This window comes from Grampus griseus (assembly GCF_964374135.1).
Source record: "Grampus griseus genome assembly, chromosome: 2".
NCBI lineage: Eukaryota > Metazoa > Chordata > Mammalia > Artiodactyla > Delphinidae > Grampus > Grampus griseus.
Window position 1 is genome coordinate 680,819 of NC_139018.1, and position 25,727 is coordinate 706,545.

At 54.3% G+C, this 25,727-nt stretch overlaps 2 protein-coding genes across 9 annotated transcripts in view; one reads left to right on the plus strand and one right to left on the minus strand.

The window, feature by feature from the left end:
* Positions 1–25,727, plus strand: part of BRF1 (BRF1 general transcription factor IIIB subunit) — a gene marked incomplete at its 5' end in the record, with an annotated part of 71,371 nt that overhangs the window by 27,160 nt on the left and 18,484 nt on the right. For 7 of the 8 annotated variants that reach the window (XM_082681786.1, XM_082681787.1, XM_082681788.1 and 4 more), the window contains 2 exons: positions 14,967–14,998; positions 18,137–18,209. The exons of the other annotated variant lie outside the window; for it this stretch is intronic. In XM_082681786.1, coding sequence (XP_082537912.1) covers positions 14,967–14,998; positions 18,137–18,209 — 105 coding nt within the window. The remainder of the gene's footprint in view (positions 1–14,966; positions 14,999–18,136; positions 18,210–25,727) is intronic. 8 annotated transcript variants of the gene reach the window in all.
* Positions 19,242–21,748, minus strand: BTBD6 (BTB domain containing 6). Its single transcript, XM_082648677.1, has 4 exons — positions 21,308–21,748; positions 21,130–21,220; positions 20,871–20,989; positions 19,242–20,701 (listed from the first exon to the last, which is right to left on the minus strand). Exons 1-4 carry the CDS (start codon positions 21,676–21,678, stop codon positions 19,669–19,671), a joined length of 1,614 nt encoding a protein of 537 aa, XP_082504803.1. The 5' UTR covers positions 21,679–21,748; the 3' UTR covers positions 19,242–19,668.

The following is a 25,727-nucleotide window of genomic DNA, read 5'->3' on the forward strand; positions in this document are numbered from 1 at the left end:
GGCAGGATTCTGGGCTGGAAGTTGGTCTCCCCAGCACTTGGACAGTGGTGCCCCTAGTCTCCCTGCGTCCCGCGCGCCTGTGGGACAGGTGGATGCCCTGGTTCGGCATCCTCTGTGTGGGACGCTGCGTTGCTCTCCGGGCTGTAGCACCTCCTGTTTGTCTTCAGGCTCAGAGGTCCACGTGCGGTGCCCCCAGCGGCCCTTCCCCCGCGGCCTCCCGCCTCCGGCTTCTGGAGTCACTGTGGCTTCTCCCGTTGTGTCTTCTTTGTTCACTCTGCTGCCCTGCTGACCTGTCTTCTGGTCTCCTTTCCTGTTTCCCACTTACTTACCTTCTGCTTTGAGAGAGTTTATCTTCCAGCCAGGCCTGCGTTTCTGCTTTCACGGTTTCAGCTGGAGTAGCTCCGTGTTATCCGCACCCTTCCTTGTGAGGCGGTCCTGCGAGGCTCTCGTGGGAGCCACGGCGTCTGGTCTCTCGTGGGAGCGGTGGCCTCTTCGAGCTCTGTCCTCCCCTGCTGTTCCTTCCGTGTGCCGCGCAGGCTTTCCCCGATGGCGGGTGGCCTGGCCGTCGCCCCCGTTTGCATGGAGTGCTGGAAGGGTCCTCGAGACAGTGTGCGTGGGTGGGCGACCCTCAATATCAGAATCTTTCACTAAAATGTCTTTCAGTTTTTGAAAGGTACCGTTTCAGCATAAAAGCGTTTGTTGCTTGACGGGATGAAGCTGCGCGCTCTGGCGGTCCCACGAGGTGGCGCAGTGGAGCTCCGTCCGTGGTCACCGCCTTGCCCCGCGGCGAGGCCTGCCCCGGCCTGGCTCGGGCGGGGTGGGGAGCCGGGGGGGGGGGGAGGGGGGCTGCAGGGAGGTGCGGGCGCTCGGGTCAGGGCCCCGCTCTGCCTCCTGAGCGTGGCCCGAGCCGGAGCCGGAGCCGCGGGGGCCGCAGGGGCGGTCGGGGAGCGGACACAGGTGTACGGGCGGGCGGGGCTCTGGAGGCGGCTGCTCCATTCCCCGCCTCGCGCTCCTCCCGCCCCTCTGGGGCGAAGGGGCGGGCACCTCGTCCAGGGGTCCAGACGTGGCCCCGCCCCCGGGTGGAGGAGAGTGAGCGGGGCCCAGCAGCCCCGGCTCGCCCACACCCGAGGGGTGGGTGCCTCCCACACGGTGGAGCGGCGTGCCGCCTGCAGAGAAACGTGACCCTGGATGCGGCGCGGCGCCCCGTGGAGGAGCCGCACTGGAGGCCGCACGTTGTGTGATTCCCTGAATACCAAACGTCCAGATGAGGCAGTTCCAGACAGAGCAGATCCGTGGGTGCCGGGGACTGGGGGTGGTGACGGGGGTGGGGTGGGGGTAGGGGCGGTTCTTTTTGAGGGATAAAAATGTCTTTAAGTTAGATTATGGTGATGTTTGCATAGCTCTGTAAATAGACTAAGAGCCATTGAAGTGTACACCTTGAACAGGTGCATTTGTGGCCCTGACTTTGACCTTGTGAAGCTGTTGAAGATGAGACAGCAGTGTGCGGGGAGTCCAGCACTCTGGCCGCTGGGCCTGCCGGTGGTCCCCTCAGGATGGCCGTTTGGGGGCGGCGGGGGGGGCACAAGTGTGACACGGTCTTCTCTGTCCTCTTCTGGTTGACGACACTCCCCTGCCCCCATCCCCCAGCGGGGTCCCCAGACTTGTCCGACGCCCACCAGTGCCACCTCCTTTCCTTCCACGTAAATTCCAAGCCCCTAGAGCGCATCTGAAGGCTTCATTCACTCTCTTCTCCTTGCCCCAGGTTGCCCTCCTGTTTCTGCTGCCTGGGGCTGCAACGGCCCTGCAGACAGCGCCTCCCCTCCCCGCCTCCGACCCACAGAGGGTAAAGCCTTCGCCGGGGCAGGCTGAGGAGAGACCTGCTCTCTAGACCGTCTGTCCCTGGGTGGGTATTTGGCAGAAACTTTCAGGCTGTGAGTAGACACCCCTGTTGCTGCCAGGCCGGTGACCCAGCCAGTGCATCTTCCCGAGCTGTGTGTCCAGATGGTTACTGCAGCTTTTTAAAAATGTATTTATTTATGTATTTTAAAATATTTATTTATTTATCTGTTTTGGCTGTACCAGGTCTTAGTTGCAGCACGTGGGGTCTTCAGTGTGGCATGTGGGATCTTTAGTAGCATCATGCAAACTCTTAGTGGTGGCATGCATGCGGGATCTAGTTCCCAGAGCAGGGCTCGAACCCAAGCTCCTTGCATTGGGAGCGCAGAGTCTTAACTACTGGACCACCAGGGAATCCCCCTCCTTTTTTTTTAACATAGGCCATCTTCAAAGTCCCTATTGAATTTGTTACAATATTGCTTCTGTTTTATGTTTTGATTTTTTTGGCCTTGAGGCATGTAGGATCTTAGCTCCCTGACCAGGGATTGAACCTGCACTCCCTGCATTTGAAGGCAAAGTCTTAACCACTGGACCGCCAGGGAAGTTATTTATTTATTTGTTTATTTATTTGGTTGCACTGGGTCTTAGTTGCGGCAGGCGGGCTCCTTAGTTGTGGCTCGTGGGCTCCTTAGTTGTGGCTTGCCAGCTCCTTAGTTGCAGCACGTGGGCTCCTTAGTTGTGGCATGTGAGCGTTTAGTTGCGGCATGCATGTGGAATCTAGTTCCAGGACCAGGGATCGAACCCGGACCCCCTGTATTGGGAGCGTGGAGTCTTATCCACTGTGCCCCTAGGGAAATCTCACCACAACTTCTCGTGAAACGCATCCATGGGAGGTGTGTTTTTGCCCACAGCTATTTTTTAAGTCTTTGGTATTTATTGGGTTCCAGCCGAACTGCCAGCAGGCCTGTGTATGAGCAAGTGAGCCCTAGCAGTGGTCTAGGCCAGGAGGCTGCTGTCATCTGTCACCCTTTCTGTGTAGAGCGTGCCCACGGCCACAGCCGTGTCCTGCCCACCGTGACCTTCAGATCTTCTTCTCTCCCAGGCTTCAGACACCCAGGGTCTTGTTAACAGCAGGTTCTGGTCTGCAGATCTGGGGCCGGGGGGCTTCCAGAATGAGCTTCTGTCCCTCTTCTCAGGTTCACCTGGGGATCTTCTTTCTTGGAGGGCAGTGAAGCTGGGGACTCCCTTCTCCCCAGCCTACCATTACCTGCTTCCCTCCGCCCCTCCCCCTCTGCTTGCCTCCCCAGGGACAACCTAAGAATTGAAGAAAAAAATTTTTTTAAATTAATTAATTTATTTATTTACTTATGGCTGTGTTGGGTCTTCGTTGCTGTGTACGGGCTTTCTCTAGTTGCGGCGAGCGGGGGCTACTCTTTGTTGCGGTGCACAGGCCTCTCATCGCAGTGGCTTCTCCCGTTGTGGAGCACGGGCTCTAGGTGTGCGGGCCTCAGTAGTTGTGGCCCATGGGCTTAGCCGCTCTGCGGCATATGGGATCTTGCCGGACCAGGGCTCGAACCCGTGTCCCCTGCATTGGCAGGCGGATTCTCAACCACTGCGCCACCAGGGAAGCCCTAAATAGACTTTATTTTTAAGAGCAGTTTTAGGTTCACAGTGAAATTGAGAGGAGGGTACAGAGATTTCCCATACCCCCCAGTCCCCACACATGCACAGCATCGCCCAGGATGGACATCCCCTAGAGCGGTGCATCGTTACCAATGGTGAACCCACAGTGACACCTCAATGGTGAACCCACAGTGACGCCTCATCATCACCCAGCGCCCACGGTTTGTTTACCTTGGGGCTCACTCTTGGTGTTGTACGTTACGTGGGTCTGGGCGAATGTATGATACGATGTTATGTATCTGTGGTATCATGCAGAGAGTATGTGGTCAAAAGAAGGCCTCAGGGGGGCTGATTAGCATTTGTCGGCAGGCACGCAGCATCACTGGGCATGAGGAAGTTGCAAATTCAAACCCATGACAGGCAGAGATGGAGGGGACCGCCCAGTGTTGGCCAGCCTTGGGCCTCTGGAGCTCTGTGACCTGCTGGCCAGTGTGTCCTGCCTGCCAGCATCCAGTAATGCTGAGCATGGGCACACCCTGGGGTCCAGCAGGCATGTCCTGGGCCGAGGCCAGGGCTGGGCATCTGCGTGGAAGGTAGCCTCCCCGTCCTGGCTGCCCTCCACCTCTCAGCAGTATCTTTTGATGAACAGAGCTCTTAATTCTAATGAAGTACAATTTATCCATCTTCTCCTTTGTGATTAATGTTTTTGTGTCCCGTTTAAGAAATCTTTGCCCCAAATCCTGGAAATATTCTCCTGTGTTCCCTCCTGGAAGCTTTTGGTTTTACATTTCCCGTTGGATTGAGGACTTCTAAGGGGTTGGTCTTTGTGTCTGTTGTGAGGAGATGGTCAGAGTTTGCTGCTTTCCACTGGGTGTCCAGGTGACAAGGTGCCACCTGTTGACAGCCATTCCTCCCAGCGCACAGTGGTGGCACCACTGTTTTGATCTTAGGTGGGGGCCTGTTGCTGCTGTCCCTGACCCCTTCTGTTGGTCTGTTTGTGCCAATACCAGACTGTTTTCAGTATGGCGGGTTTATAACCTGTCTCAGGATCTGTGGCATGAGACCTTGAATCCCAGCTGTTCTTCTGCCTCAGGGGTGTCTGGGCTGTTCGTGGCCGTCTGTTTTTCTGTATAAATTTTTAAATCAGATTGTCTATTTCTGTAAAAAAAAACTTCTGGGATTCTGATTGGGGTTTGTGGATCAATTTGGGGAAAATTGACATTCATTTTAACAATACTGAATCTTCCAATCGATCAATATCCCTTCTTTCTTTTTTTAAATTTATTTATTTTATATTTTTGGCTGCGTTGGGTCTTCTTTGCTGCGTGCGGGCTTCTCTCTAGCTGCGGCGAGCAGGGGCCAGTCTTCCCTGCGGTGTGCGGGCCTCTCATTGCGGCGGTTTCTCCTGTTGCGGAGCATGGGCTCTAGGCGTGCTGGCTCAGCAGTTGTGGCTTGTGGCTCCAGAGCACAGACTCAGCAGTTGTGGCGCACGGGCTTAGTTGCTCCGTGGCACGTGGGATCTTCCCGAACCCGGGCTCGAACCCGCGTCCCCTGCATTGGCAGGCGGATTCCCAACCACTGCGCCACCAGGGAAGCCCTCCCTTATTTCTTTACGTGTTCTCTGCTGTCTCTCATCTTTGATGAGGAGGTCTTGCACTTTGTTCGTTAGATTGATTCCTAAGTATTTGTGTTTCGAGCGCGGGTAATGGTGTCTTGTGTTTCCAGTGTATAGAAGCGCAGCTGAGGTGTGTTGACGTTAGATCTAAAAATACAAAACGCAGTGAGCAGTCTCACTAATTGAGCTTTGGGATCTCTTGCTTTGTTTTCTTTTTCTTTTTTAAAAAATTTTATTTATTTGTTTATTTTTGACTGCGTTGGGTCTTCGTTGCTGCGTGTGAACTTTCTCTAGTTGCGGCGAGCGGGGGCTGCTCTTTGTTGCGGTGTGTGGACTTCTCATTGCGGTGGCTTTTCTTGTTGCAGAGCATGGGCTCTAGGCGCACGGGCTTCAGTCGTTGGGGAATGCGGGCTCAGTAGTTGTGGCTCGCGGGCTCTAGAGTGCAGGCTCAGTAGTTGTGGCGCATGGGCTTAGTTGCTCCGTGGCATGTGGGATCTTCCCAGACCAGGGCTCGAACCCGTGTCCCCTACATTGGCAGGCAGATTCTTAACCACTGCACCACCAGGGAAGCCCTCTTGTTTTGTTTTCTTAATGTATACAGTTGTGTCTGCTGCCAGTTTTAGTTGCTCCCTTCTGATCTGTATGCCTGTCGTGTGTTTCTCTTGGCTGTCTGCATGCCTGTGGTGCCCTGTGGGGTGTGAAGGGGTGAAGCAGGGCGCAGGAGCGGGGGTGTCCTCGGCTCTGTCCTGGCTCCCAAGAGCGTTTCCAGCGCCTTAGACGTGTGCTCTAAGATGCCTTTATCAGGTAACAGGTTGAAGGTGTTTCCTTTTCCCTAATTGCCAGGAGCTTTTATAGTGAAGGGTGTTGAGTCATCTGTGTATGTATTGGTATGATCATCATGTGGGGTTTTTCCCCTTAATCTGCGCCGAGGTGAATTACACTGACCGATTTTTTTGGGGGGGTATCATACCACGCGGCTTTCGGGAGCTTAGTTCCCTGACCAGGGATCTAACCTGGGCCCCCGGCAGTGGGAGCTTGGAGTCCTAACCGTTGGACCACCACACTGACTGATTTTTAAGGTTAAAGCACCCTTGCATACCCAGATGTGGTCATGCCAAGTTACCCTCTCCAGGTATTGCTGGTATTTTGGGTGGAGCTGTGCAGGTGGCCTGTGTTCTTGCGGTGTCCTCGTCAACTGGGTGTGTCGCAGCCGTGCTTGCCCCGACGCTGGGAGGTGCCCCCTCGTGCCCTGCACCCTGGGCAGTCCAGTGGCGACCAGTACTGTTTCCTCTTGAAATGTTTGGGAAGACTCACAGTGAAGCCATCGGGGCCTTTAGCTTTCTTTGTGGTAAGATCGTACTTGTGGCTTCAGTTTCTGTAGTAGATGTGGAACTAGCCAGCCTTTCTGCTTCTCATTCCAGTTTTGCTAGGTTGTATTTTGCAAAGGCTTTGTCTGTGTCACTTCAGAGACCAGATGTATCAGAGTAAAGTTATCCTTAACATTCCCGGTTTCCCTTTCGTGTCTGCGGCACTTGTAGTGACGACCCCTCTGTCATGTCTTATGTTTGTAATTTTGCCTTTTTTTTCTTTGCTCCATGTTGCTAGGGGGTTGCCAGTTTTATTAGTCTTTTCCTTGGTAATGGCTTTGTTGAGATGAAGTTCACCCGTTATGTTGTGCAAGTCACTGGTTTTCAGTTACATGCACACAAGTGTGCAGCCATCCCCACGGTCAACGCTAGAGCATTGTCATCGCCTCAGGAAGCATGTCTCTCGTGCCACCAGTCCTAAACAAGCAGCAGTCTGCTTTCTGCCACTCTGTGTTTGCCGTTCTGGACATTTCATGTACATGGGATCGTGTAAGCTATCATTGGAGCTCTGTGTTCAACTGTGAGGCACGGCTGGACTGCTTCCCGAAGTAGCTGGGCCATCTTGCATTCCTGCCAGCAGTGTAGGAGGGCTCCAGTTCCTCTGCAGCCTCACCAGCGCTCTTACCAGCCTTCTTAAAGGGCCAGGCTTCCGCTGTGTTGTTTATCTGTATTGTACGTTTATTTTATATTTCATTGATTTACTTTTATTATTTCATTCCTTCTAGATTCTTTCAGTTTAATTTACTATTTTCAGCTTTCTTAGGTTCTTGATTTTCATTTTTTCTGTTTCTCCTAACATAAGCATTTGAGACTATAAATTTCTCTCTAGGCAGGTTTTAGTTACATCACACAGTTTTGATGTGTCACATTTTTACTATGATCAGTTCAAAATATTTTCTAATTTCCATTTTTATTTCTTTTAGATATTAAGTCATTTACAAGTGTACCACTTGTTTTGAAAACTGTTGGGAGTTTTCTATTATCTCTGTGTTATCAGTTTCTAGTATAATCCCATTGTGGTCAGAGGACAAACACTGAATGATTTCCCTTTTTTCCCAGTGTGCTGAGATTTGATTTACAGCTCAGTGCATGGTCTATTTTGGTGGCCGCGTCATGTGCACTTCAAAGGAATGGGTATCTGCACCTGTTGGGTGGAGCGGTCTATAAATGTCCATTAGGTCAAGTTGGTTAGTCCCGTTCAAATCATCCTTACCAATTTTTCGGTCCCCTGGTTCTAAAGAAGAGTGTTAAAACTCCCACTGCAGATGTGGACTTATCTACTTTTCCTTTTATCTTGTTGGTTTCCCATTATATTCTTTTTTTTAAAATAAATTTATTTTATTATATTTATTTTTTGTTCTTTTTGGCTGCGTTGGGTCTTCATTGCTGTGCGTGGGCTTTTCTCTAGTTGTGGCGAGTGGGGGCTACTCTTCCTGCGGTGCACGGGCTTCTCATTGCGGTGGCTTCTCTTGTTGCGGAGCACGGGCTCTAGGCGCATGAGCTTCAGTAGTTGTGGCTTGCGGGTTCTAGAGTGCAGGCCCAGTAGTTGTGGCTTACGGGCTTAGTTGCTCCGCGGCTTGTGGGATCTTCCCGGACCAGGGCTCGAACCCGTGTCCCTTGCATTGGCAGGCGGATTCTTAACCACTGTGCCACCAGGGAAGCCCTCCCATTATATTCTGATGCTGTGTTAAGAGGATACAGATTCAGGATCCTGTATCTTCCTGGTGGAAATGACGCTTAACGTTATAAAATGTCCCTCTTTATCACCAAACGCTTTTCCCCTTAAATTCTGCTGTGTTGGGTGTTAGTATAACTATACCCGCTTTCTTTTGCTGAGTATGTGCGTGGTCTGTCTTTTCCCATATTTTAAAATTCAATCCTTCATGATATATTTAATGTATCTCATAAGCAGCATATAACTGCTACTGAACCAAACTTAGGTCCTCTTGCCCACACGCAGTAAAGCCAACCTGCTGACACTGGTTGTGGTGAAGGGAAGTGCAGGGTTTGTTGCAGGCGCCAAGCAAGGAGTCCAGGCAGCTAATGCTCAGCAGAGCCTAACTCCCCAGAGGCTTTCAGGGAAAGGTTTTTAAAGACAGAGTGGGGGAGGGGGTTGTGGGGGGCGTGATCAGCTCGTGGACGCTCGTCTGATTGGTTGTTGGAGAGCTAGTCGGGAGTCAACATCCTCAGCCTTCTGGTTCCAACTGGTCTGGGGTCTCGGTGCTTGGGGGCAGCATGCAGTTAACTTCTTCCACCTGGTGGGGGTTTCAGTATCTGTAAAACAGTGTCAAGGACGGTGGCTCAGAACAGTATCTCTCACCCTTGAGGAGGAGCTAAAGGTCCTTGACTTTGTTTAATGGCTAAACTATTATTATTTTGTCTTGCTTGACTGTTTTCCTTTCTTTCTGCAATTTTCTTCACTGCTCTGGTTAAATTTATTCTTTGACTAAAGTTTTTCTACAGACGAAAGGCAGGTGGGCGGCTTGTCTGAGGTGGAGGAGTCCTGTTCTGGGAAGGCCCCACAGGGTCCTGCTCGTTTACATAATTGTGTGTATTTGTCTAATTTTTTTTATCGTTTTAAATTTTTTTTTTTTTTTTTTTTTGTGGTATGCGGGCCTCTCACTGTTGTGGCCTCTCCTGTTGCGGAGCATAGGCTCCGGATGCGTAGCCTCAGTGGCCATGGCTCACGGGCCCAGCCACTCCACGGCATGTGGGATCTTCCCAGACCGGGACACGAACCCGTGTCCCCTGCATCGGCAGGCGGACTCTCAACCACTGCGCCACCAGGGAAGCCCAAGTCTTAAAGTATTTTTTATTGGAGAATTTCATCCATTTAAGTTCAGTGTGCTTATTGATATATTTGAATTTAATTCTAATATCTTACTATTTTTCTATTTGTTCTCTGTTTTTCCTTTCTTACAACCTCTTAGTCAAGTATTTCGTTATTCTGTTTTCCTTCAAATACTTTGTTATTTATTTACTTATTACTGCTTTGGTGGTTACCCTAGAGACTGTGTCCTGTGCCCTTGACCTTAAGTTAGAAGCTGGCCTTTCCTGGCAGGACATGCTCTTCCGGGCCCTGCTAGGGGCGCTGTGGGCACTGCTTCCCCAGCCGTTAGTGTGTTCACTCACACCTACCCGCTCTGACCCTTTCCATTCCTGTGTTTCTGTGGTTTCATCTGGGATCATTGTCCTCTGTCTGAAAAACAGTATGCCTCCTAGGAGAAGACTCCTTCAGCTTTTGTTTATGTGAAAACATCTTTGTTTTGTCCTCATTTTGAAAGGTATTTTCAGTGAGTGTGGACTTCTGGGGCAGCAGGTGTTTCTCCTGGAGCTTTACTGCTGTCATCCCGCTTCTGCCTTCTGCCTTCTGTGGTGCTGTGGAGTGGGCGTTACATCGTCTTGTCACTGTTTGAAAGTTACCATCTCTTATCACTACCTGCTTCTAAGAAATAGCTTTGTTTTTCTTTCAGGGGTTTGACTCTGATGTACTTAGATGTGGTTTCCTTTGTATTTGTCCAGCTTGTTATTTGTAGAACTTCTGGTATTTGTGACTTAATGTCTTTTGTCTGTTTTGGGGAAATCTTGGGAGGTATCTTTTCAGACATTTCTCTGCCGTTCTTTCTCTGTTCCCTTTCTAGGATCCCAGTTGCACACACGTTAGACCCTTTCCTTATGTCTCAGGTTGTGTTGTGTATTTTCCATTCCGTTTTTTAAATTTGTCCTGTCTCTGTTTCACTCTGAATATTGTCCAGTGACCTGTCTTGAGTTCTTTCATCCTTTCCTCTGCAGTGTCCAACTGGCTGTTAACCCATCTGTTAACTTCCCGACTTCAATGACTGTTTTACATTAGATCCTTTAGATTAGATTCCAGTTCTTTGGTAAAATTCTCCGTCTCTGCAGTTATATGAAAGCCTTTAGTAACTCCAACAGTGGGGTCATTGGTGGTTCTGTTTTTTTTTTTTTTGCGGTACGCGAGTATCTCACTGCTGTGGCCTCTCCCGTTGCGGAGCACAGGCTCCGGACGCGCAGGCTCAGCGGCCATGGCTCAGGGCGCAGCCGCTCCGCGGCATGTGGGATCTTCCCGGACTGGGGCACGAACCCGTGTCCCCTGCATCGGCAGGCGGACTCTCAACCACTGCGCCACCAGGGAAGCCCGGTGGTTCTGTTTTTATTGCCTGAGTTTTCTTTTGGTTTTGGTTATTTGGTCCTGTCTCTTGTCATGCTTGGTAAATTTTTATCGAAGTGCTGGATATAGTGTTTGAAAACCTGTGGCAACTGTGGGTAATTTTGCCCCCGCAGGGGACTTCGTTTCCTCTGGCAGGCAGAGAGTTGTGGGGAGCTAGCCTGGGTCCAGTGGAGGCTGGCCTGTCTGGGTCCTCACTGCACATCTTGGGGTGTGCTCGGCTCAGGACCTGGGCAGGACCTGGCAGTGCCATCACAGGGGTCCCTGCCCACTTTCTCTTCTCCAGGCTGACTGCCGCTGGCCGTGGCGTTAAGCCTCTGCGCCCTTGTGCCTGTGCGGAGCAGGACCTGACCAGGGCCTGGAGGGAGCCTGAGTGCGTGGTGTTTGGCCCACTTCTCGACAGTTGGGCGCCTCGAGGCTGGCTGTCTTGGAGGTCCCCGAGCCCTCCATTTTATCTTCCCCCGGGTGGGGCTCTGTGAGCTCCAGGCTGTGGCCTTGGCCTCTGCCTGGTGCCGTGAGGGCAGCCAGTGCCCTGAGGGGGAGCAGGGGCAGCTGGCAGGGCCCCTGGCGCAACGGGAAGCCCTTCCTTTTCCTCGGTGGCTCCTGGCTGCCGCCCACCACACCCCCACGACCCCCCCCCGCCCCGCTGCCCCGCAGCCCGCGTCCAGGCGCCGCCCTGCCTTGTCACACAGCCCTGTAACTCCCCTGGATGCCTGCTTCCACTCCCGGCCCCTTTGTGGACTGCCTCCAGGACTTGGGTGATCTCTTAGAGACTTACATCAGGGCTCCATGTCGCTGTGCAGGTACAGCGGCACTGCCCGGAAATAACCGGTGCAGGTGTCCTGGTGGCCTTTGTCCTTGGTAGGGCGTGGCTGCGAGCTCCTGCTCTAAACAGGGCTGTGGGCCGGCTGCCTGGGAAGGGCTCGCCAGGGCAGGGGGGCCCCGCGGGGTTAGAGGGTGGGTGGCTGCTGGGCAGGTCGTCCTCAGGGACGTCGAGGTTCGGCTCGTCAGTGCTGATGGTACCGTCGTTCTGGGACTCACCGGCTCGTGTCCGGTGCGGCCCCGGGAGGGTGCTGTGGGCTCGCGTGGCTGACCCCTGGCCTCACTGTCCTTCCTCAGGTGTGGCGTCCACGCACACACATGACATTTCGAACCTTCTGGATGGGCAGGGGCAGTTTTTCACCCGGAGAGACACTGTATCAGAGGCGGCATAGAGGAATATCACGCTCTTCTGACCTTTAGCTCTGCCCTAGTTAGGTCTCTGTAAACTTTTCCTTTGACCGAAAATGAGTCTCAGTTTAAATCAGGTCCCGTCTGTGATTGTTTTCCCAGCAGTGCTGTGTGGGCCCGCCAGAGGGTCTCCCGTCCTCTCAGGGCGGAGCTACTCCCAGGCCCCAGGGACAGTGGTCGCCCAGCATGGGCTGCCGTGCGTTTTCTAAACCCACTGGACGCACTCTGGCCTTTGGACCCTCAGGAACGTCCAGGATCTTCTGAAGGTGTTCTGTCCGCCACCCGTCTTTGTGCCGATGCACCTCTTCTAGGACAGGCACTCAAGTGGGTGTTCGTTGAGCAGAAGTGCCGCCCGCTAGAATACGGCTAGGCCCCAGGAGGACGGGAGGGAGACAGAGAGGCCAACAGAACGACACTCATGCTGAGCCAGGGCTTCACGCAGGCCTCATCTGTGGGCTTACTTACCGTCCCAGCAGGTTTGGGGGTCTGGGGTCTCTGCACCGAGGTTGGATGCAGCTGCCTAGCAAAAGGGAACGGCTCCTGGGAAGGACACTGGCCCAGGGGCCGGCCAGACAGGAGACTTTTCCAAGCCATAGAACCCCAAACGCCCATCAGTTGGACCCACTGAGGCCCAGGCCCCGGGGGCGCTGGTGGGCTCTGGCCCAGGATGGGGCATGGGTGGGGGGGCTCGTTCAGGAAGCACGTAATTCAGATCACCCCACTCCGAGAGGAACCAGGGCTGTCTAGACGCTCCTGTGGGCACGGGCCAGGTGCCCTGCCACTGTCATTTCACTGTAAGTTGGTTAGAAGTTGAATCCCAATCTCCCTTATAAAATACACACATCCCCCCCATCATTTTATTATGAAAAATATCAAACACGTGGCAAAGTTGAAAGGAGTGATTATGCAGTGGGCGCCCCCCACCCCAGCGTCTCCATCCACACCTTGCTAGTCTATGCTCGGCCCCCTCCCACCCGCCAGCCATCCCTCAGCCTGTCCTTTTTTGGTGTTTTTCAAAGTAGGGTGCAGACATCTATTCAGTGCCCCCAGGCCCTTCAGCAGGCAGCTTATTAACTGACTAGATACCAGTATTTGTTTATGGTTCTTATTTCCTTTTAAGGTAAAATTGGCATAAAATGAAATGCACAAGTCTTCATCGTGCCATTTGATGAATTCTGAGGAGCGCATGTGTCTGTGGGACCAGATCTTCTGTCAGGATGCAGGGCGGCGCCAACACGCCACCCCAGAGGCACCCGCTCTCCTGGTGACGCCCGTGGGTTAGTTTTGCTTGTTCTGGAACGCCCTGTCCGGGATGCGGCTGTGTGCTCTTCCTGCAGGTCTGTCGCCTGGCAGGCCTCTGCCGTCTTGTCTCCATGGGGCGAGTGTGTGACAGGTCATCGGTGTCTCTGTCGACGGACCCCCGGGCTGTTCCCGGTCTTTTGCTCTTGTGCACGGAGCTGCTGTGAACATTCTTTTTTCCTCTCCACGTGGTCGGAGGCCCTCGAGCAGGGCTGGTGTTCCACTGGGCGCCCTGCCGGCGGGCGTGGCAGCTGCGGTCATCTGTTGCTGTTGTAGGGGTGCTTTAGTTTGCTTTTCTGTGATAGCTGCTGGGGGGGGGCTCTTTGCTTCTCTTATGAAACATCTGTTCAAAACTTTTGCCCGTTTTTTGCATTTATTTTATTAGTATGAAGAGCAGTTTTAGATTCATGAAGAAATTGTGCAGAGTTCCGTATTCTCCACCCAGCACAGAGTTTCCCTGTGATCAGCTCATGTCAGTGTGCTGTGTGTTATAATTGATGGACCCGTGTTGGTACAGTATTGTTAACTGAAGTCCATAGCTGATGTGAGGGCTCACTCTCGGTGGTCCATGCTCCATGCGTTTGACGAGTGAAAGGCCACGTGTCCACCATCGTGGTATCATACCAGCAGCTTTGCTGCCCTGAAAATCCTGTGCCCCGCCTGTTCATCCTCCCACCTGACCCTTGGCCACCCTGACCCTTTCACTGTCTCCACAATATTGCTTTTTCCAGAATGTCATAGAGTTGGAATCTTAGGGCGTATAGTCTCTTGGCTATGTTAATTTGTTCTGTTGTCACTGATTCCTGCTTATATATTTACGGTGGTCTTCCTTTCATTTCTTGTGATTTCACTTCTCTTTTTTTCGAAGTGCTTCTCACTAGTTTGTTGGTCTGCACTGTAGCATTATCTGTCTTACTGTGACTACACTCTGATGAAACGTCTGCCTTCAGACTGAGAAACGAGGTGCCTTTGATTCGAGGACCTTGGAGGCCACGTTCCAATGCTGGCCGCCCGGTGTGAGGCTTTGGCACTGGGATTTCCTCTCTCCTTGCTTTGCTGGGCCCAGGCTTTCCCTCTGGACACCTGGTCTGGGCTCTGGTTCAGCATCGTGGGGATTTCTTTCTTAGTCACTTCTCAGAGCCATAGCATATCCATGAATGACGCTAAGTTCACTTCATTTGACAAGTTGCCTTTCTCAGTGGCTCGTGTTTTATATTTCTGTGTATGTGTCTGGCTGAGTTTTGAATCGCTTAGGACATATTCTGGTTACTACTTAACCATCTGCTGAGAGCAAGGATAGGTCCCACGCCAGAGTCCCCACAGCTGCCCCCTCGAGCACCAGTACCGAAGTGGTGCCTACCAGCCACCAAAAGTGGCAGCCTGGTGTGTGTGTCTGTCCCCCAGGAGCCTTGAGTCCTGGGACACAGGACACTGCTGGGCACCCAGCAGCCGCTCAGCGGATGCTCGTGAGATGCAGTGAGTGTGGTTGCGCACTTCTTGGGCAGGCCGGGGCGGGAGGCCCCTCGGAGCAGGGGACCCCTGGCTGGGCAGGGCCCACACAGATGCGGGAGCCGCCCCGCCAAGGCAGTTGCACTCCGAGAACCGTGTGGCAGGCCCCCACCCCAGCTCCACTCCCCCTCGTCCGGTACTGACTCGGAGGTCTCCCAGAAGTTGAGCCCTGACGCGGCTGCCTCACTCTGCCCTCACGATCCAGTGCCGAGCTTAGCCCTACAGCAGGGGTCTGCCTCCTGGAAGCTGTGAGGCGGCCGGAGCCTGTGGGCCGGGCGCTGCTCCTTGACTCCCCTTGCAGACATGCTCCTCGACCTCAGCGACCTGCTCCAGGTAGATGCGTTTCCTTTCTCAGCCCTTTCCTGCCCCGGCTGGGAGGGTCCACAGGCGAAGGACACACAGGGTGTGGGTCTCTGTTTGGAAACTGGCAAATGGAGTGAGTAGGGAGACAGTGGACACAGGGTGATGGTGTTGTCCCGGGGGCTGGGCAGCCCTGGCCTTAGAACCAATGGAGAGACCCAGGTGAACTTTGTCCAAGGCAAGGGAGATTCTTTAAAAGAAAAGAAAAATGGACTCACATGCATACATTTTAAACAATATAAAAACTTACATTTACAGTCTATTTAGGGAAACTTGCTTTCTGAGTTCCAGGAAGGCACCTCTCATTTCCAAATGCCTGACGGTAATGGAAAGACCCAACAAGAGGGACACCTGTGTGGATGGGACGCTCGCGGGGTGGGAGCAGCGCCGGGGCGGAGCCACCGCAACTCCGCACTTGTCCCTGGTGATGGCGCTGGGGCTGGGGCGAGCTTGGCCCCGTGCCCTGGAGTTGGGCTCTGTGGTGATCACTCCACTGAGGGCTCGGAAGGAAAACTAATGTCATGGAAAGCAGACGTGACTGCAGTGTGAGGACTCATGCAGAATTCGTAGGAATCCCACCCCCACGGGGAAGCTTCCTCGCAAGCCCGGTGCTGGGCCTTCAGTGCCCTCGGTGCCGGCAGACAGACCTTCACTGAACTCAGATGCCACCTGCATTTGTGTTCTCCCAGGTGCCTTTATAAATGGCATCTTTCAGGAGCCCTGCTGAAATATTCAGGGGTCACGCTAAACATAATCCCTTGGAATCGTGAAAATCCAGCACTCCAGTGCTGCGTTTGGTCAGGGCAAGGCCACGTGGCCTGGTTTCCATCCTGGTGACTCCCAGGAAGGACAGGAGTGAGGGCTGGCACAGGACAGCGCTCCAGAAGTGCATGGGCACCACTTGGGAGGGAGAGGGAGGTGCTCCAGTACTTTCTTGCTTCACACCTTGGGAAGTGGGACACCAGTCAGGGTTCAGGTGGGAGAGGGTGACAGAGTAGATGCACCCACTCACCTGGAGCTGGATCAGGGCCCAGCGGAGAGTCACTGTGCTGACCAGTGAGACCCCGTACGTTCAGGCTGGACACACACAGACAGTTCTAACACCTCAGGTGGAAGGGTGAGCCTCGGGCCCCCTGGTCTTGGGCAGAGCCCAACCTGGGCACTGGGAAGGTGGGCGGTGACCTGGCAACCGTCACCCCCCAGCCCCCCGCTCCCAGCCTCCCACGCTGGCCCCGCCCTGGAGGGGCTGGGACAGGCTCAGCACTCACAGGACACACGTGTCTGCAGCTGATTGTGGGTGTGGAGCACGTGTGTCGGGTGAGGGTCCCACTCGGAGGCTTGCACTGCCGAGGGCTGAGCGCTTAGAGGACGTGAGCTGAAGGCTCAGGGCTCACTCCGTTCTCACTCACACGCGCACCAAGGTGGGCTTCTCCCTGGGTTCAGCTCACAGCCAACACCCTCTGGCAGGAGCTGTGGAGGGCCCACTGCACCCTGAGGGTCTTGGCAGGATGTCCCTTTGTCCCCCCTTATAGTGAGGCTGACACATAGGCACTCACGTGCCTGGGCCCCGGCCCCTCAGAGGCAGAGCCAGGAGCCCTCAAGGTCTGCGGAGCCTGCCCGCCATGTGGTAGGGGCACAGGGAGGGCTGGCCACCCACACACAGCCGCAGACACAGGAGAGTGACCATCAAAGCATCTCTGGCAATAACCACACATTTTACAGGCATATCCTTTTTAAAATTTGATTTTCCACTTGAAGTTGTTCAGAGAACGCTTTCCTGCAGCATTCAGGCTTCGTCTGCCTAGGTCCCGGGGTTGGGGTGGTGGGGGTCATGGCGTGGGCAGGCAGGGTCGGGATGTGCTGCAGGGAAGGTGGAGACAGCACGCCGGGTGGCAGGTCCGTTCTGCTCTGGCCTCAGCAGAGGATGAGGCAGGAGGGTCGGGATGCAGGAGCCTGGTGGGAACCCAGCGGAGGAGGATGCACACTGACACGTGTGCTTTGGTGGCAGGCATCCCCGGGAGCCCCCAGCCCTTGTGATGGGGATCTTGGAAGACAGAGTGACTGCCAGTGGGGTGGGGGGTGCCCTCTGCTGCCTGGACAGGGAGGCCTGGCCTCCGCTGGGAAGGCCCCAAGCTGCCTGGTGCCCACAGGTACCCTCATCTCCTCCCCTAAGGAGACTCAACATTGTACCACTCCTTAGCACCCTGGTCCCCTGGTGGCAGCAGGCGCCCGTGTGCCATGTGCAAGCCCCGTGATGGATATGACGCACAACAAGGTCTTCACTCTTCCTCAGCACGTTTTCTGGCGCCCTCTTGGGTGCTGGGCCAAGGGGCTCACAGGCCAGGCTTGATCAGGTGAGGGAGCTCTCTGAGGAGGTCAGAGGCAGCCCTCCTGCGAGGCCCGAGTCCTGTGGGCAGGGCTGGGGTGAAGGCAGGTGGGCAGGGGTTTCTCCAGCTCAGGCTGGGACGGCGAAGCCCACAGCTCGGGCCTGGGGTGAGAGCCTGGGCTCTTCTCAGATCTGCACGCCATCTGAGTCTTCCCTGCGCTACTCCTGCCGTCAAAGTCCACTCAGCAGCGTCCTGCCCACGAGCTGCCCAGCCCTCGGCCAGCACCAGGCAGGCTGGGAGGACAGTGCCTGGCCAGGCCCCGGGCTCAGTCGCACCCGGGGAGGTTCTGGCAGGTGACTGGGTAAGGGGCAGGCTCCACGGTGGATTCGGACCTGAGGTGGGAGCAGTGTAGGGTCACTGAGGCCTGCAGAGCCCCACAGCCAGGACTGAGCTGGCCCGTGGGGACAGAAGAGGATGCCCCCGTGAGCCCCTGGGAACGGGGTAGAAGAGTGGCCGTGGGCCCCGCAGGCGTGGCGCCTTGCGCCCTTGATGATTCTGCTCGGCCAGCTACTCGAGGCAGCTTTTCTTCTCAGCAAGTTCCGTCGTTGCTGAGATAGTGGTAGAGTCTAAAAAAGCCACCTGGGGGAGGGAAGGAGTGCCCTGGGCTGCTCTAGGGGCTCGTGGGGGGCAGCAGGGGGGACTCTTAAAGACTGAACGATGAAGTAAGAAGGGAAACATTTCCTGCACATGAACGCCCTTCTTAGTTGTGGTGTCTTCACGACAGGTGAACGTTTACGTGCTGGGGAAGACGTTCCTTCTTTTGGCGAGAGAGCTCTGCATCAACGCACCAGCAATAGGTACTGCGGGGCTCACGGGGCGCGCTGCCGGTGCTCTGGGTGGGAGGGCGGCGTGTGCAAGGGCAGGGACCTAACAGGGAAGAAGTGTCTCACCTGGAGGCTGCCAGGAGCCCAGCAGCCTGGGGGGTTATTTCTGGTCTAAAACCAGAATGCTGTGGTCAGTGCCCGCAGGTAGGGATGGAGTGAGACGAAAGTGCTGCGTGGATGGGGGCCCGTCTCTCCATCTCTCGAGGAGCACCCCTGGCAGCACGGTGCCTCGGGGTGGTCAGGCCCCCTGCAGATGGAGCCGGGCCTTTCCCAGCCACGGTCGGTCGGCCTTTGTGGCAGCTTTACCGTGAGGACTGTTTGCACAGTTGGCTTGGAGGGGCTGCTCCCTCCTTCGCCCATCAGCGTCTAGAGGCACCTCCTTGTACTAAGGAGGTGGTGTGTGGGGCCAGGGAGGGTGGGCAGGGCGTGCAGTCCTGGGTCACCCACAGGGTGGTCCCCTGGGGCCGGGAAGGCACGGTCCAGCAGGGTGGGCCCGGAGGAGGAGGGCCACGGGCACGGGGGGACCTGGGGCTGGGGGCTGTATCCCTGTGCCGAGTGACACGGTCCCTCCCTCCGGGGGTCATGCGGAAGTTTTTCAGAAACAAATGCCCAAGGAGTTTGCAGCAAGGGAGGATAGAGGCAAGAGGCCCAGCGAGCCTGCCTGACGCCACAGCACGCGCCTGCAGGCTGCTGCGGAGCCTGAGGTGGGAGGTCCGCTCTTGGGGGCAGGAGCCCTGGGCCCGGCAGAGCACCCCCCACGCCCCCACCCAGTCGAAATCAAACAGTAGGATTCTGAGCAGCTAGTGACACTTGAGGAAGTAGACACAACCTGACACCTGGCTTTTTCTAGAGCAGTCTGGCTGCAGCCCAGAGAGCAAGCCCTCCCAGATGGCGGAGGCCCGGGCTGCCGGCAGAGGGCAAACTCGGGGACGGGTGGGCCTCTTGGGACTACCCACTAAGCACTGTTAGGGCAATTTGAGACTCGCAGTCATTTATCTATGGCTCTCATTTTGTTAAAACTTTATTATGAAAATCCACTTAAACAGGTGAACTACTTTAAGTGACTTTTCCCATTTTAGATTTGAACAGAAGATCTTAAGCTTAGAACCACTTAGAATAGAATCCAAGAGGATGCGAGGGACGGCAAAGCCCTCAAAGCAGGCGGTGTGGGTGCCCCTGGGCGGGAATCTGGAGCCTGCCTTGTGCCCCCCAAATCTGCCCTCCACCTGGGAGGTGCGCCCCAACGTACAAGAGATGCAGAGGCCGAGGCTCTGGCTGTGTCGGAAAGCATCTTGTGTCACAGCTTCAGGCTCCAGCCGACTACTTGCAGAGGAGGCACGCCGCGAGCGCAACCTTTGAGGTGGCCGGTCACGGGCTGCCTGTAGAGAAAGGGCCTGCCACTCGCAGTGCATCCCTGCCACCCCACAGCGCCTCAGGCGTAGAAGATGAGCTCGGGGATCTGCCCACCCTGGACCCCGGTCCCGTTGGTGCTGTCGGAAGAGCACTGGAACTGGAAGGTCACCTTCCCGCACTGCACCTCGGTCATGCCCTCCTGCCCAAAGTAGCTGAGCTCACTGCCATCCAGGACGGCGCTGGCGGTGTAGAAGGTGTCCTGCTCCACCTGCACGGGGTGTTCAAACCAGACTGAGAAGGTGCTGCTGGAGCCGTCGGAGACAAACGTGGTCAAGTTCTGCGCCAGGACCACCCCCAGCCGCTTGAGTTCAATCTTCACGCTATACTCCGCTCTCCCAGAGCTAGAGCCGTACAAGCCCAGCCCCGCAATAAATACTCTCCTGTCCACGGCAAACTGGATGCTGTCGCAGCGGCCGCGGTAGCGCCACTGGTTGCTGCGGTAGGCGGAGGACTGGAAGCGGTGGCACCTCTGTGGGGCGAGGCCCTTCCTCTTGGTCAGGGGGAATTCGAGGAGGGGCTTGTTGGCCGCCGTGTACCACAGGAAGATGTTGTGGGTCTCCTCCAGCGTCAGGATGTCCGACTGGGCGGCGCCGTTGGCAAACTCTTCCAGGGTCATAGTTGGAATTCGGACCAGGTAGAGGGCTGGCCCCAAAACATGCCTCTTGTTGCGCGGGGTGGCCGGCAGGCCCTGCCTCTTGCACTCTGCCTCGGCCCAGCTCAGGACTGCCTCGAAGACCACAGCCTCCTTGGTGTTGAGGGCCTCCCGCATCACGATGATCTCCAGCGTCTGCCAGTCAATTTCACAGAAGCCTTCGGACCTCAGGGCCATCTCAGCCTGAGCATCGATGACCTCCCAGCAGCGCTGGGTCAGCTCGGGCTCCTCAAACAGCCGGCTCTGGGACAGCAGCACACAGGCGTTTTTGGCTTCCAGACTCGTCTCCAGGAAGTTGACACAGGCTTTTGCTAACGCGGGGACAATGTACTTCTTGGCGGCATACAGAGTGGCCAGCACCGTGTCAGCTTCCAGGTCAATCTCGTCACTGTACATGTACCTAGGCAGGACGGGGCCAAGTCACAGGCCGCGTGGGGCACGCCGCGCACCCAGGGCCTGGGAGAGGAGCCCTCCATCCTTGTGGACTTCAAGAGGCTGCAGGCAGCTGGCTGGCGGAACCAGGCAGCGAGGAACCGCCCCATCCTTGCACCCTAAGGAGGCAGACTTACTTTAACAAGATGAGAAAAGCTGTAGGTTCCACGTCAGGGATGTGGATTTCTGACTTGACTTCTGCCAGGTCCCCGTAAAACATGGCATAAAAGACAGAGCTACCCACGGCCAAGACATACTGTGGATGAGAGAGAGAGCTGCCCTGAGCCCTGGGCCCTCCCTGCCCCCAGCGGCTGCCACACCCGGGAAGAGGACCGTCCATACTCGGGGAGGCGGCCGGTCGCCTTTGGGAGCTCAAAGGGCCGAGCCTCTACCAACCTTGTGGGCAGGCACCCTCCGGGCCGCGCCCGGGGGCCCCACGACGAAGTGCACGTCGGCCATGAGCTCGTTGTTGAACATCAGCGCGTTCCTGCAAAGGGCAGAGGCACAGGACACGGCTCGGGGCTCGGGTCGGCGCGGGGCGCGGACAGGGGCGGGGGCGCAGGTCCGGGCTCACCTCTCGCGCAGGGTCGGGTGGAAGGACTGCCAGTTGGGGCTCTCCAAGTTGTTGTTGTCGAGTGCGGGCGGCGCGGGCACGGGCGGTGGCAGGGCGGGCAGCGGGGCGCTGGGCCGTCCCTTCCTGCCCGCGGCGGCGGCGGCGGCGTTGCTGTTGGCGATGTCCGTGGCGGTGGCGGCCGCGGCTGCGGCGCCGGTGGGCGCGTAGAGCTCCGCGGCCATCTTCGCGGGCAGGGCGGCCTCCGCGCGCGGGGGCGGCGCGCCGTGCGCCCTCGCGCCGCGCCGGGGCCTCGGGGGAGGCTCTGCGAGCACTAGGAGCGCGGTGAGGCACTGCGCCACCCGGCCGTGCAGGCAGGCCAGGGGCAGCAGCATGGGGCCGCGGCGGCCCTGCGCGCGGGGGGCCGGCCTGCCCGGGGCGGCGGGCGCTGCTCCCTCGCGCCGCCCCGCCCGCCGGCCGGAGCCTCCAGCCCGCCCGCCCTCGCCCGCACCGCCGCGGCGCCCGCGCGTCACGCCGCGGCGCGGCCCCGCCCCGCGCGGTCGACGTACTCGCCTGTGGCTCCGCCCCCTGCCCGGCTGCGCCCCGCGCGGCCGACGTGCTCGCCCGCCCCCTGTCCGGCCCCGCCCCGCCCCGCCCCGCCCCGCCCCGCCCCGCCCCGCCCCGCCCCGCCCCGCCCCGCGCGGGCCCTTGCTGGAATCCGGCCGCGAAGATGCGGGAGGGACCGTGTGGGCGCGTGCCCGCGGCGGGACGGCTGGCGGCGGCTTTGGTGATCTTGGCGTGGTCCGAGCTCCTACGTAGGGGCTGCCCCTCTTCGAGGCCCACCCTGCAGCCTGCGCGCCTGTGCTGTCCGGAGTCCGTGAGACTGTCAGGGGCGGAAGGGACGGGATGAACTCCCGGAGAGACGACCCCCTGGGCGGCCGTCCTAACAGGTGAAGTGCTGTCTCACGGTGGGTTTGAGTCCCTCACGGTCAGTGATGTGGAGCACCGCGTCAGGTGCTTGTTGGTCACCTCTGTGTCTCTGGAGAGAAGTCCCTTGGACTCCTTTGCCTCATTTTGAATCGGGTTGGTTTTGTCATTTCTGAGATTTAGGCGTTCTCTGCATATTCTAGAGAATCATCCCTTACCGGATGCATGATTTGCAAACACTTCCTCCTGTTTTGTAGGTGGCATTTTTCACTCTGTTGACTGTTTCCTTTGCTGCACAGAGGGTTTTAAGTTTGGTATAGTCCCATTTGTCTGTTTTTGCTTTTGTTGCCTGTGCTTTTGGTGTCATATTCAAGAAGTCATTGCACATTCCAATGTCATGCTCTTCCCCGACGTTTTCTTGTAGGAGTTTTACAGTTTCATGTCGTACGGTTAGGTCTTTAATTCATTTGGAGTTGAGTTTTGTATATGATGTGTGAGATAAGGGTCCATCTTTTTTCTCTTGTATGTGGGTGTCCAGTTTTCCCAGCACCATTTGTTGAAGACGTTACCCTGTCCCCATTGTGTAGTCCTGGCACCCTTATCAGAGATCATGTGACCGTGCATGTGTGAGTTTGTTTCTGAGCTCTGTATTCTGTCCCATTGGTCTATATATCTGTCTTTGTACCAGCACCATAGTGTTTTTGGTTTTATCTCCTAAAATTCTTTTCCTGGTGAAAATAATTTACTTATACATTTACTTTTCTTTATTACTTCTTTTTTCCTGTATTAATTTTTTTTCTTAAGATGGAGGTTTTTAACCTTTTTTTTTAATGTTTCATTTGGCTTTAGAAGTAATATTTCCATTTCCCCTTTTTTAGCCCGCTTTGCAACGATCTTTTTTTTTAGTTAGCTTTTTTTGAAGTATAGTTATTTACAATATCATGTTTCAGGTGTACAGCACCTTGATTCAATTATATATAGATAAATATGTATATACATATATATGTTTACTTTTTCAGATTCTTTTCCCTTATAGGCTGTTACAAAATATTGAGTATAGTTCCCTGTGCTTTACAGTAGGTCCTTACTGGTTATCTATTTTATATATAATGGTGTATATGTGTTAATCCCCACCTCCATCCCCCGCCCCTTCCCCTTTGGTAACCATAAGTTTTCTATGGCTGTGAGTCTCTTTCTGTTTTGTAAATAAGTTGGTTTGTATCTCTTTTGTATTTTTTAATATTCCACATATAAGCAACATCACATGGTATTTGTCCTTTTCTGGTTTACTTCACTTAGTATGATAATCTCTACGTCCATCCATGTTGCTGCAAGTGGCATTATTTCCTTCTTTTAAAAAAATTTTTTGGCTGCATTGGGTCTTCATTGCTGCACGCGGGCTTTCTCTAGCTGCGGGAGCAGGGGCTTCTCATTGCGGTGGCTACTCTTGTTGCGGAGCACGGGCTCTAGGCGTGTGGGCTTCAGTAGTTGCATCACACGGGCTCAGTAGTTGTGGCTCGCAGGTTCTAGAGCGCAGGCTCAGTAATTGTGGCGCACGGGCTTAGTTGCTCCGTGGCATGTGGGATCTTCCCAGACCAGAGATCGAACCCATGTCCCCTGCATTGGCAGGTGGATTCTTAACCACTGTGCCACCAGGGAAGTCTCTTTTTCTTTTTTATGGCTGATTAATATTCCATTGTATATGTGTACCACATCTTCATCCACTCCCCTCTCAATGGACATCTTGGCTACTGTGAATAGTGCTGCTGTGAACGTCGAGGTGCATGTATCTTTTCCTGATATATGCACAGGATTGTGATTGCTGGGTCATATGGTAACTATATTTTTAGGTTTTTAAGGATCCTCCATACTGTTCTCCATAGTGGCTGTACCAATTTACATTCCCACCAACAGGGTAGGAGGATTCTGGGTTCCCTTTTCTCTATACCCTCTCCAGCATTTATTATTTGTAAAGTTTTTTTTGTTGATGGCCATTCTGACTGTTATGAGGTGGTACCTCGTTGGAGTTTTGATTTTCATTTCTGTAATAATTAGTGATGTTGAGCAGTTTCTCATGTGCCGGTTGGACATCTGTATATTGTATTTGGAGAAATGTCTATTTAAGTCTTCTTTTTTGCCTGTTTTAAATATTTCACTTTGTCAGTTTTTTATTTAACTACTTAGTTCATTATTTTGTCCTTACCTAAGCACTTAAGTCTGTTAAGTTACCTAGAAAATTGTTCTTTAATTTCCTAATAGTTTGTCTGGAGGTGAGGGGGCTGTGTACCCTTGTCTTGCTAATTTTTAGTTTTCTTGCCCTTGAGGTCAAAGGGCACGTCCTGTGATATTTCTGTTCTCTGGGATGTAGGGAGGGTTTCTTTGTTCTTTAATACACGGTCAATTTTCATAACTGTTCCACAGACTTTGGAAAACAATGATTACTTTTTGTAAGGTACTGACTTTAGAACATATTTGTTAAATTGAGCCTATGGTGATGGCATCCAGTTCCCCATTTGGTCTTTTTTTCCCCTAAGCCAGTCTGTCAAATTTGAGGGAATTGTGTTAAGAATCTCATATCATTGTGGTTATGTTAAAATCTCGTATCAAGTGTGGAAATTTGTTTCCAACACTTTTTGCTTTATTTCATGCTTTCTCTTTCCCGGCGTGTCTGCAGATTTGTGACTGTCCTGTCTTCTTTAAGATTATCTTGTTCTTTCCATCATAAGAAACATTCGTCTGTGTCCCTTCCAGTGATCCCTTGCCCTGAGTCCCGTGTTGCTGCTCCCTTCACAGCTGCCCTTTTTCTCCTGGTGACCTGCTTCATGGGTCCCAGCATAGCCGTTTGATCTTCACCTTTTTGCATTATTTTTAAGTGTCTCTTGTAAACACCATATCCTGGTTTTAGCGCTTTTGTGCAAGCTGATTAGGGAATTTAACTTACATTGTGGGATCTATACTTGTGGTTTGTTGTTTTCTCCTAGTTTCTTTTTTCTTCTCCCTACTTTAAATGCCCCAGTCCATTCCACACCTATCCCAGACTGCTGGCATGTTTGCCTTGAAATTTTTACCAGTACTACAGTTTTCTATTTCAAGAACTAATCAGCGTCAAAGTTCCACCCAAATCAGGATGAGATCTTTTAATGTGCTTTTAATTTAATCCCCAGTTCTGATGGGTTTTGTTTTATTGTATATAACTAGAAACCTTAGCAATTATATTTTTAAAATATGTTTTCTCCCAATAATATCTTAAGCAACCAAATAACCCTCCAAAACCCCAAACCAACCCAAAACAAAACACCCACAGTGGAAGTAGGTGTAGCTCCAGAATGCCTGGGCTCGACTGACTCTGCACCATCTTGGCCACCTTGTCGTCTCTGAAAAGGGGGTTAAGTGGTAGTAGCTGCCTGTTGTCAACCTAAAACAGCCAGTTACGTTACCAGCAACATGAGTTTACTCGGGAGAGGCAGGGGAATTGCAGTTCGGGACCCGCAAGCTATAGCAAACCACAAGCAAGTCC

Bases quoted from the DNA above. Each gene is read 5' to 3' on its own strand.
- BTBD6 (XM_082648677.1), bottom strand. From the start codon at position 21,678: ATGCTGCTGCCCCTGGCCTGCCTGCACGGCCGGGTGGCGCAGTGCCTC. The intron at 20,990-21,129 runs GTTGGTAGAGGC...TCTCATCCACAG, and splicing joins GGAGGGTGCCTGCCCACAAG to TATGTCTTGGCCGTGGGTAG. The intron at 20,702-20,870 runs GTAAGTCTGCCT...CGTCCTGCCTAG, and splicing joins GCTTTTCTCATCTTGTTAAA to GTACATGTACAGTGACGAGA.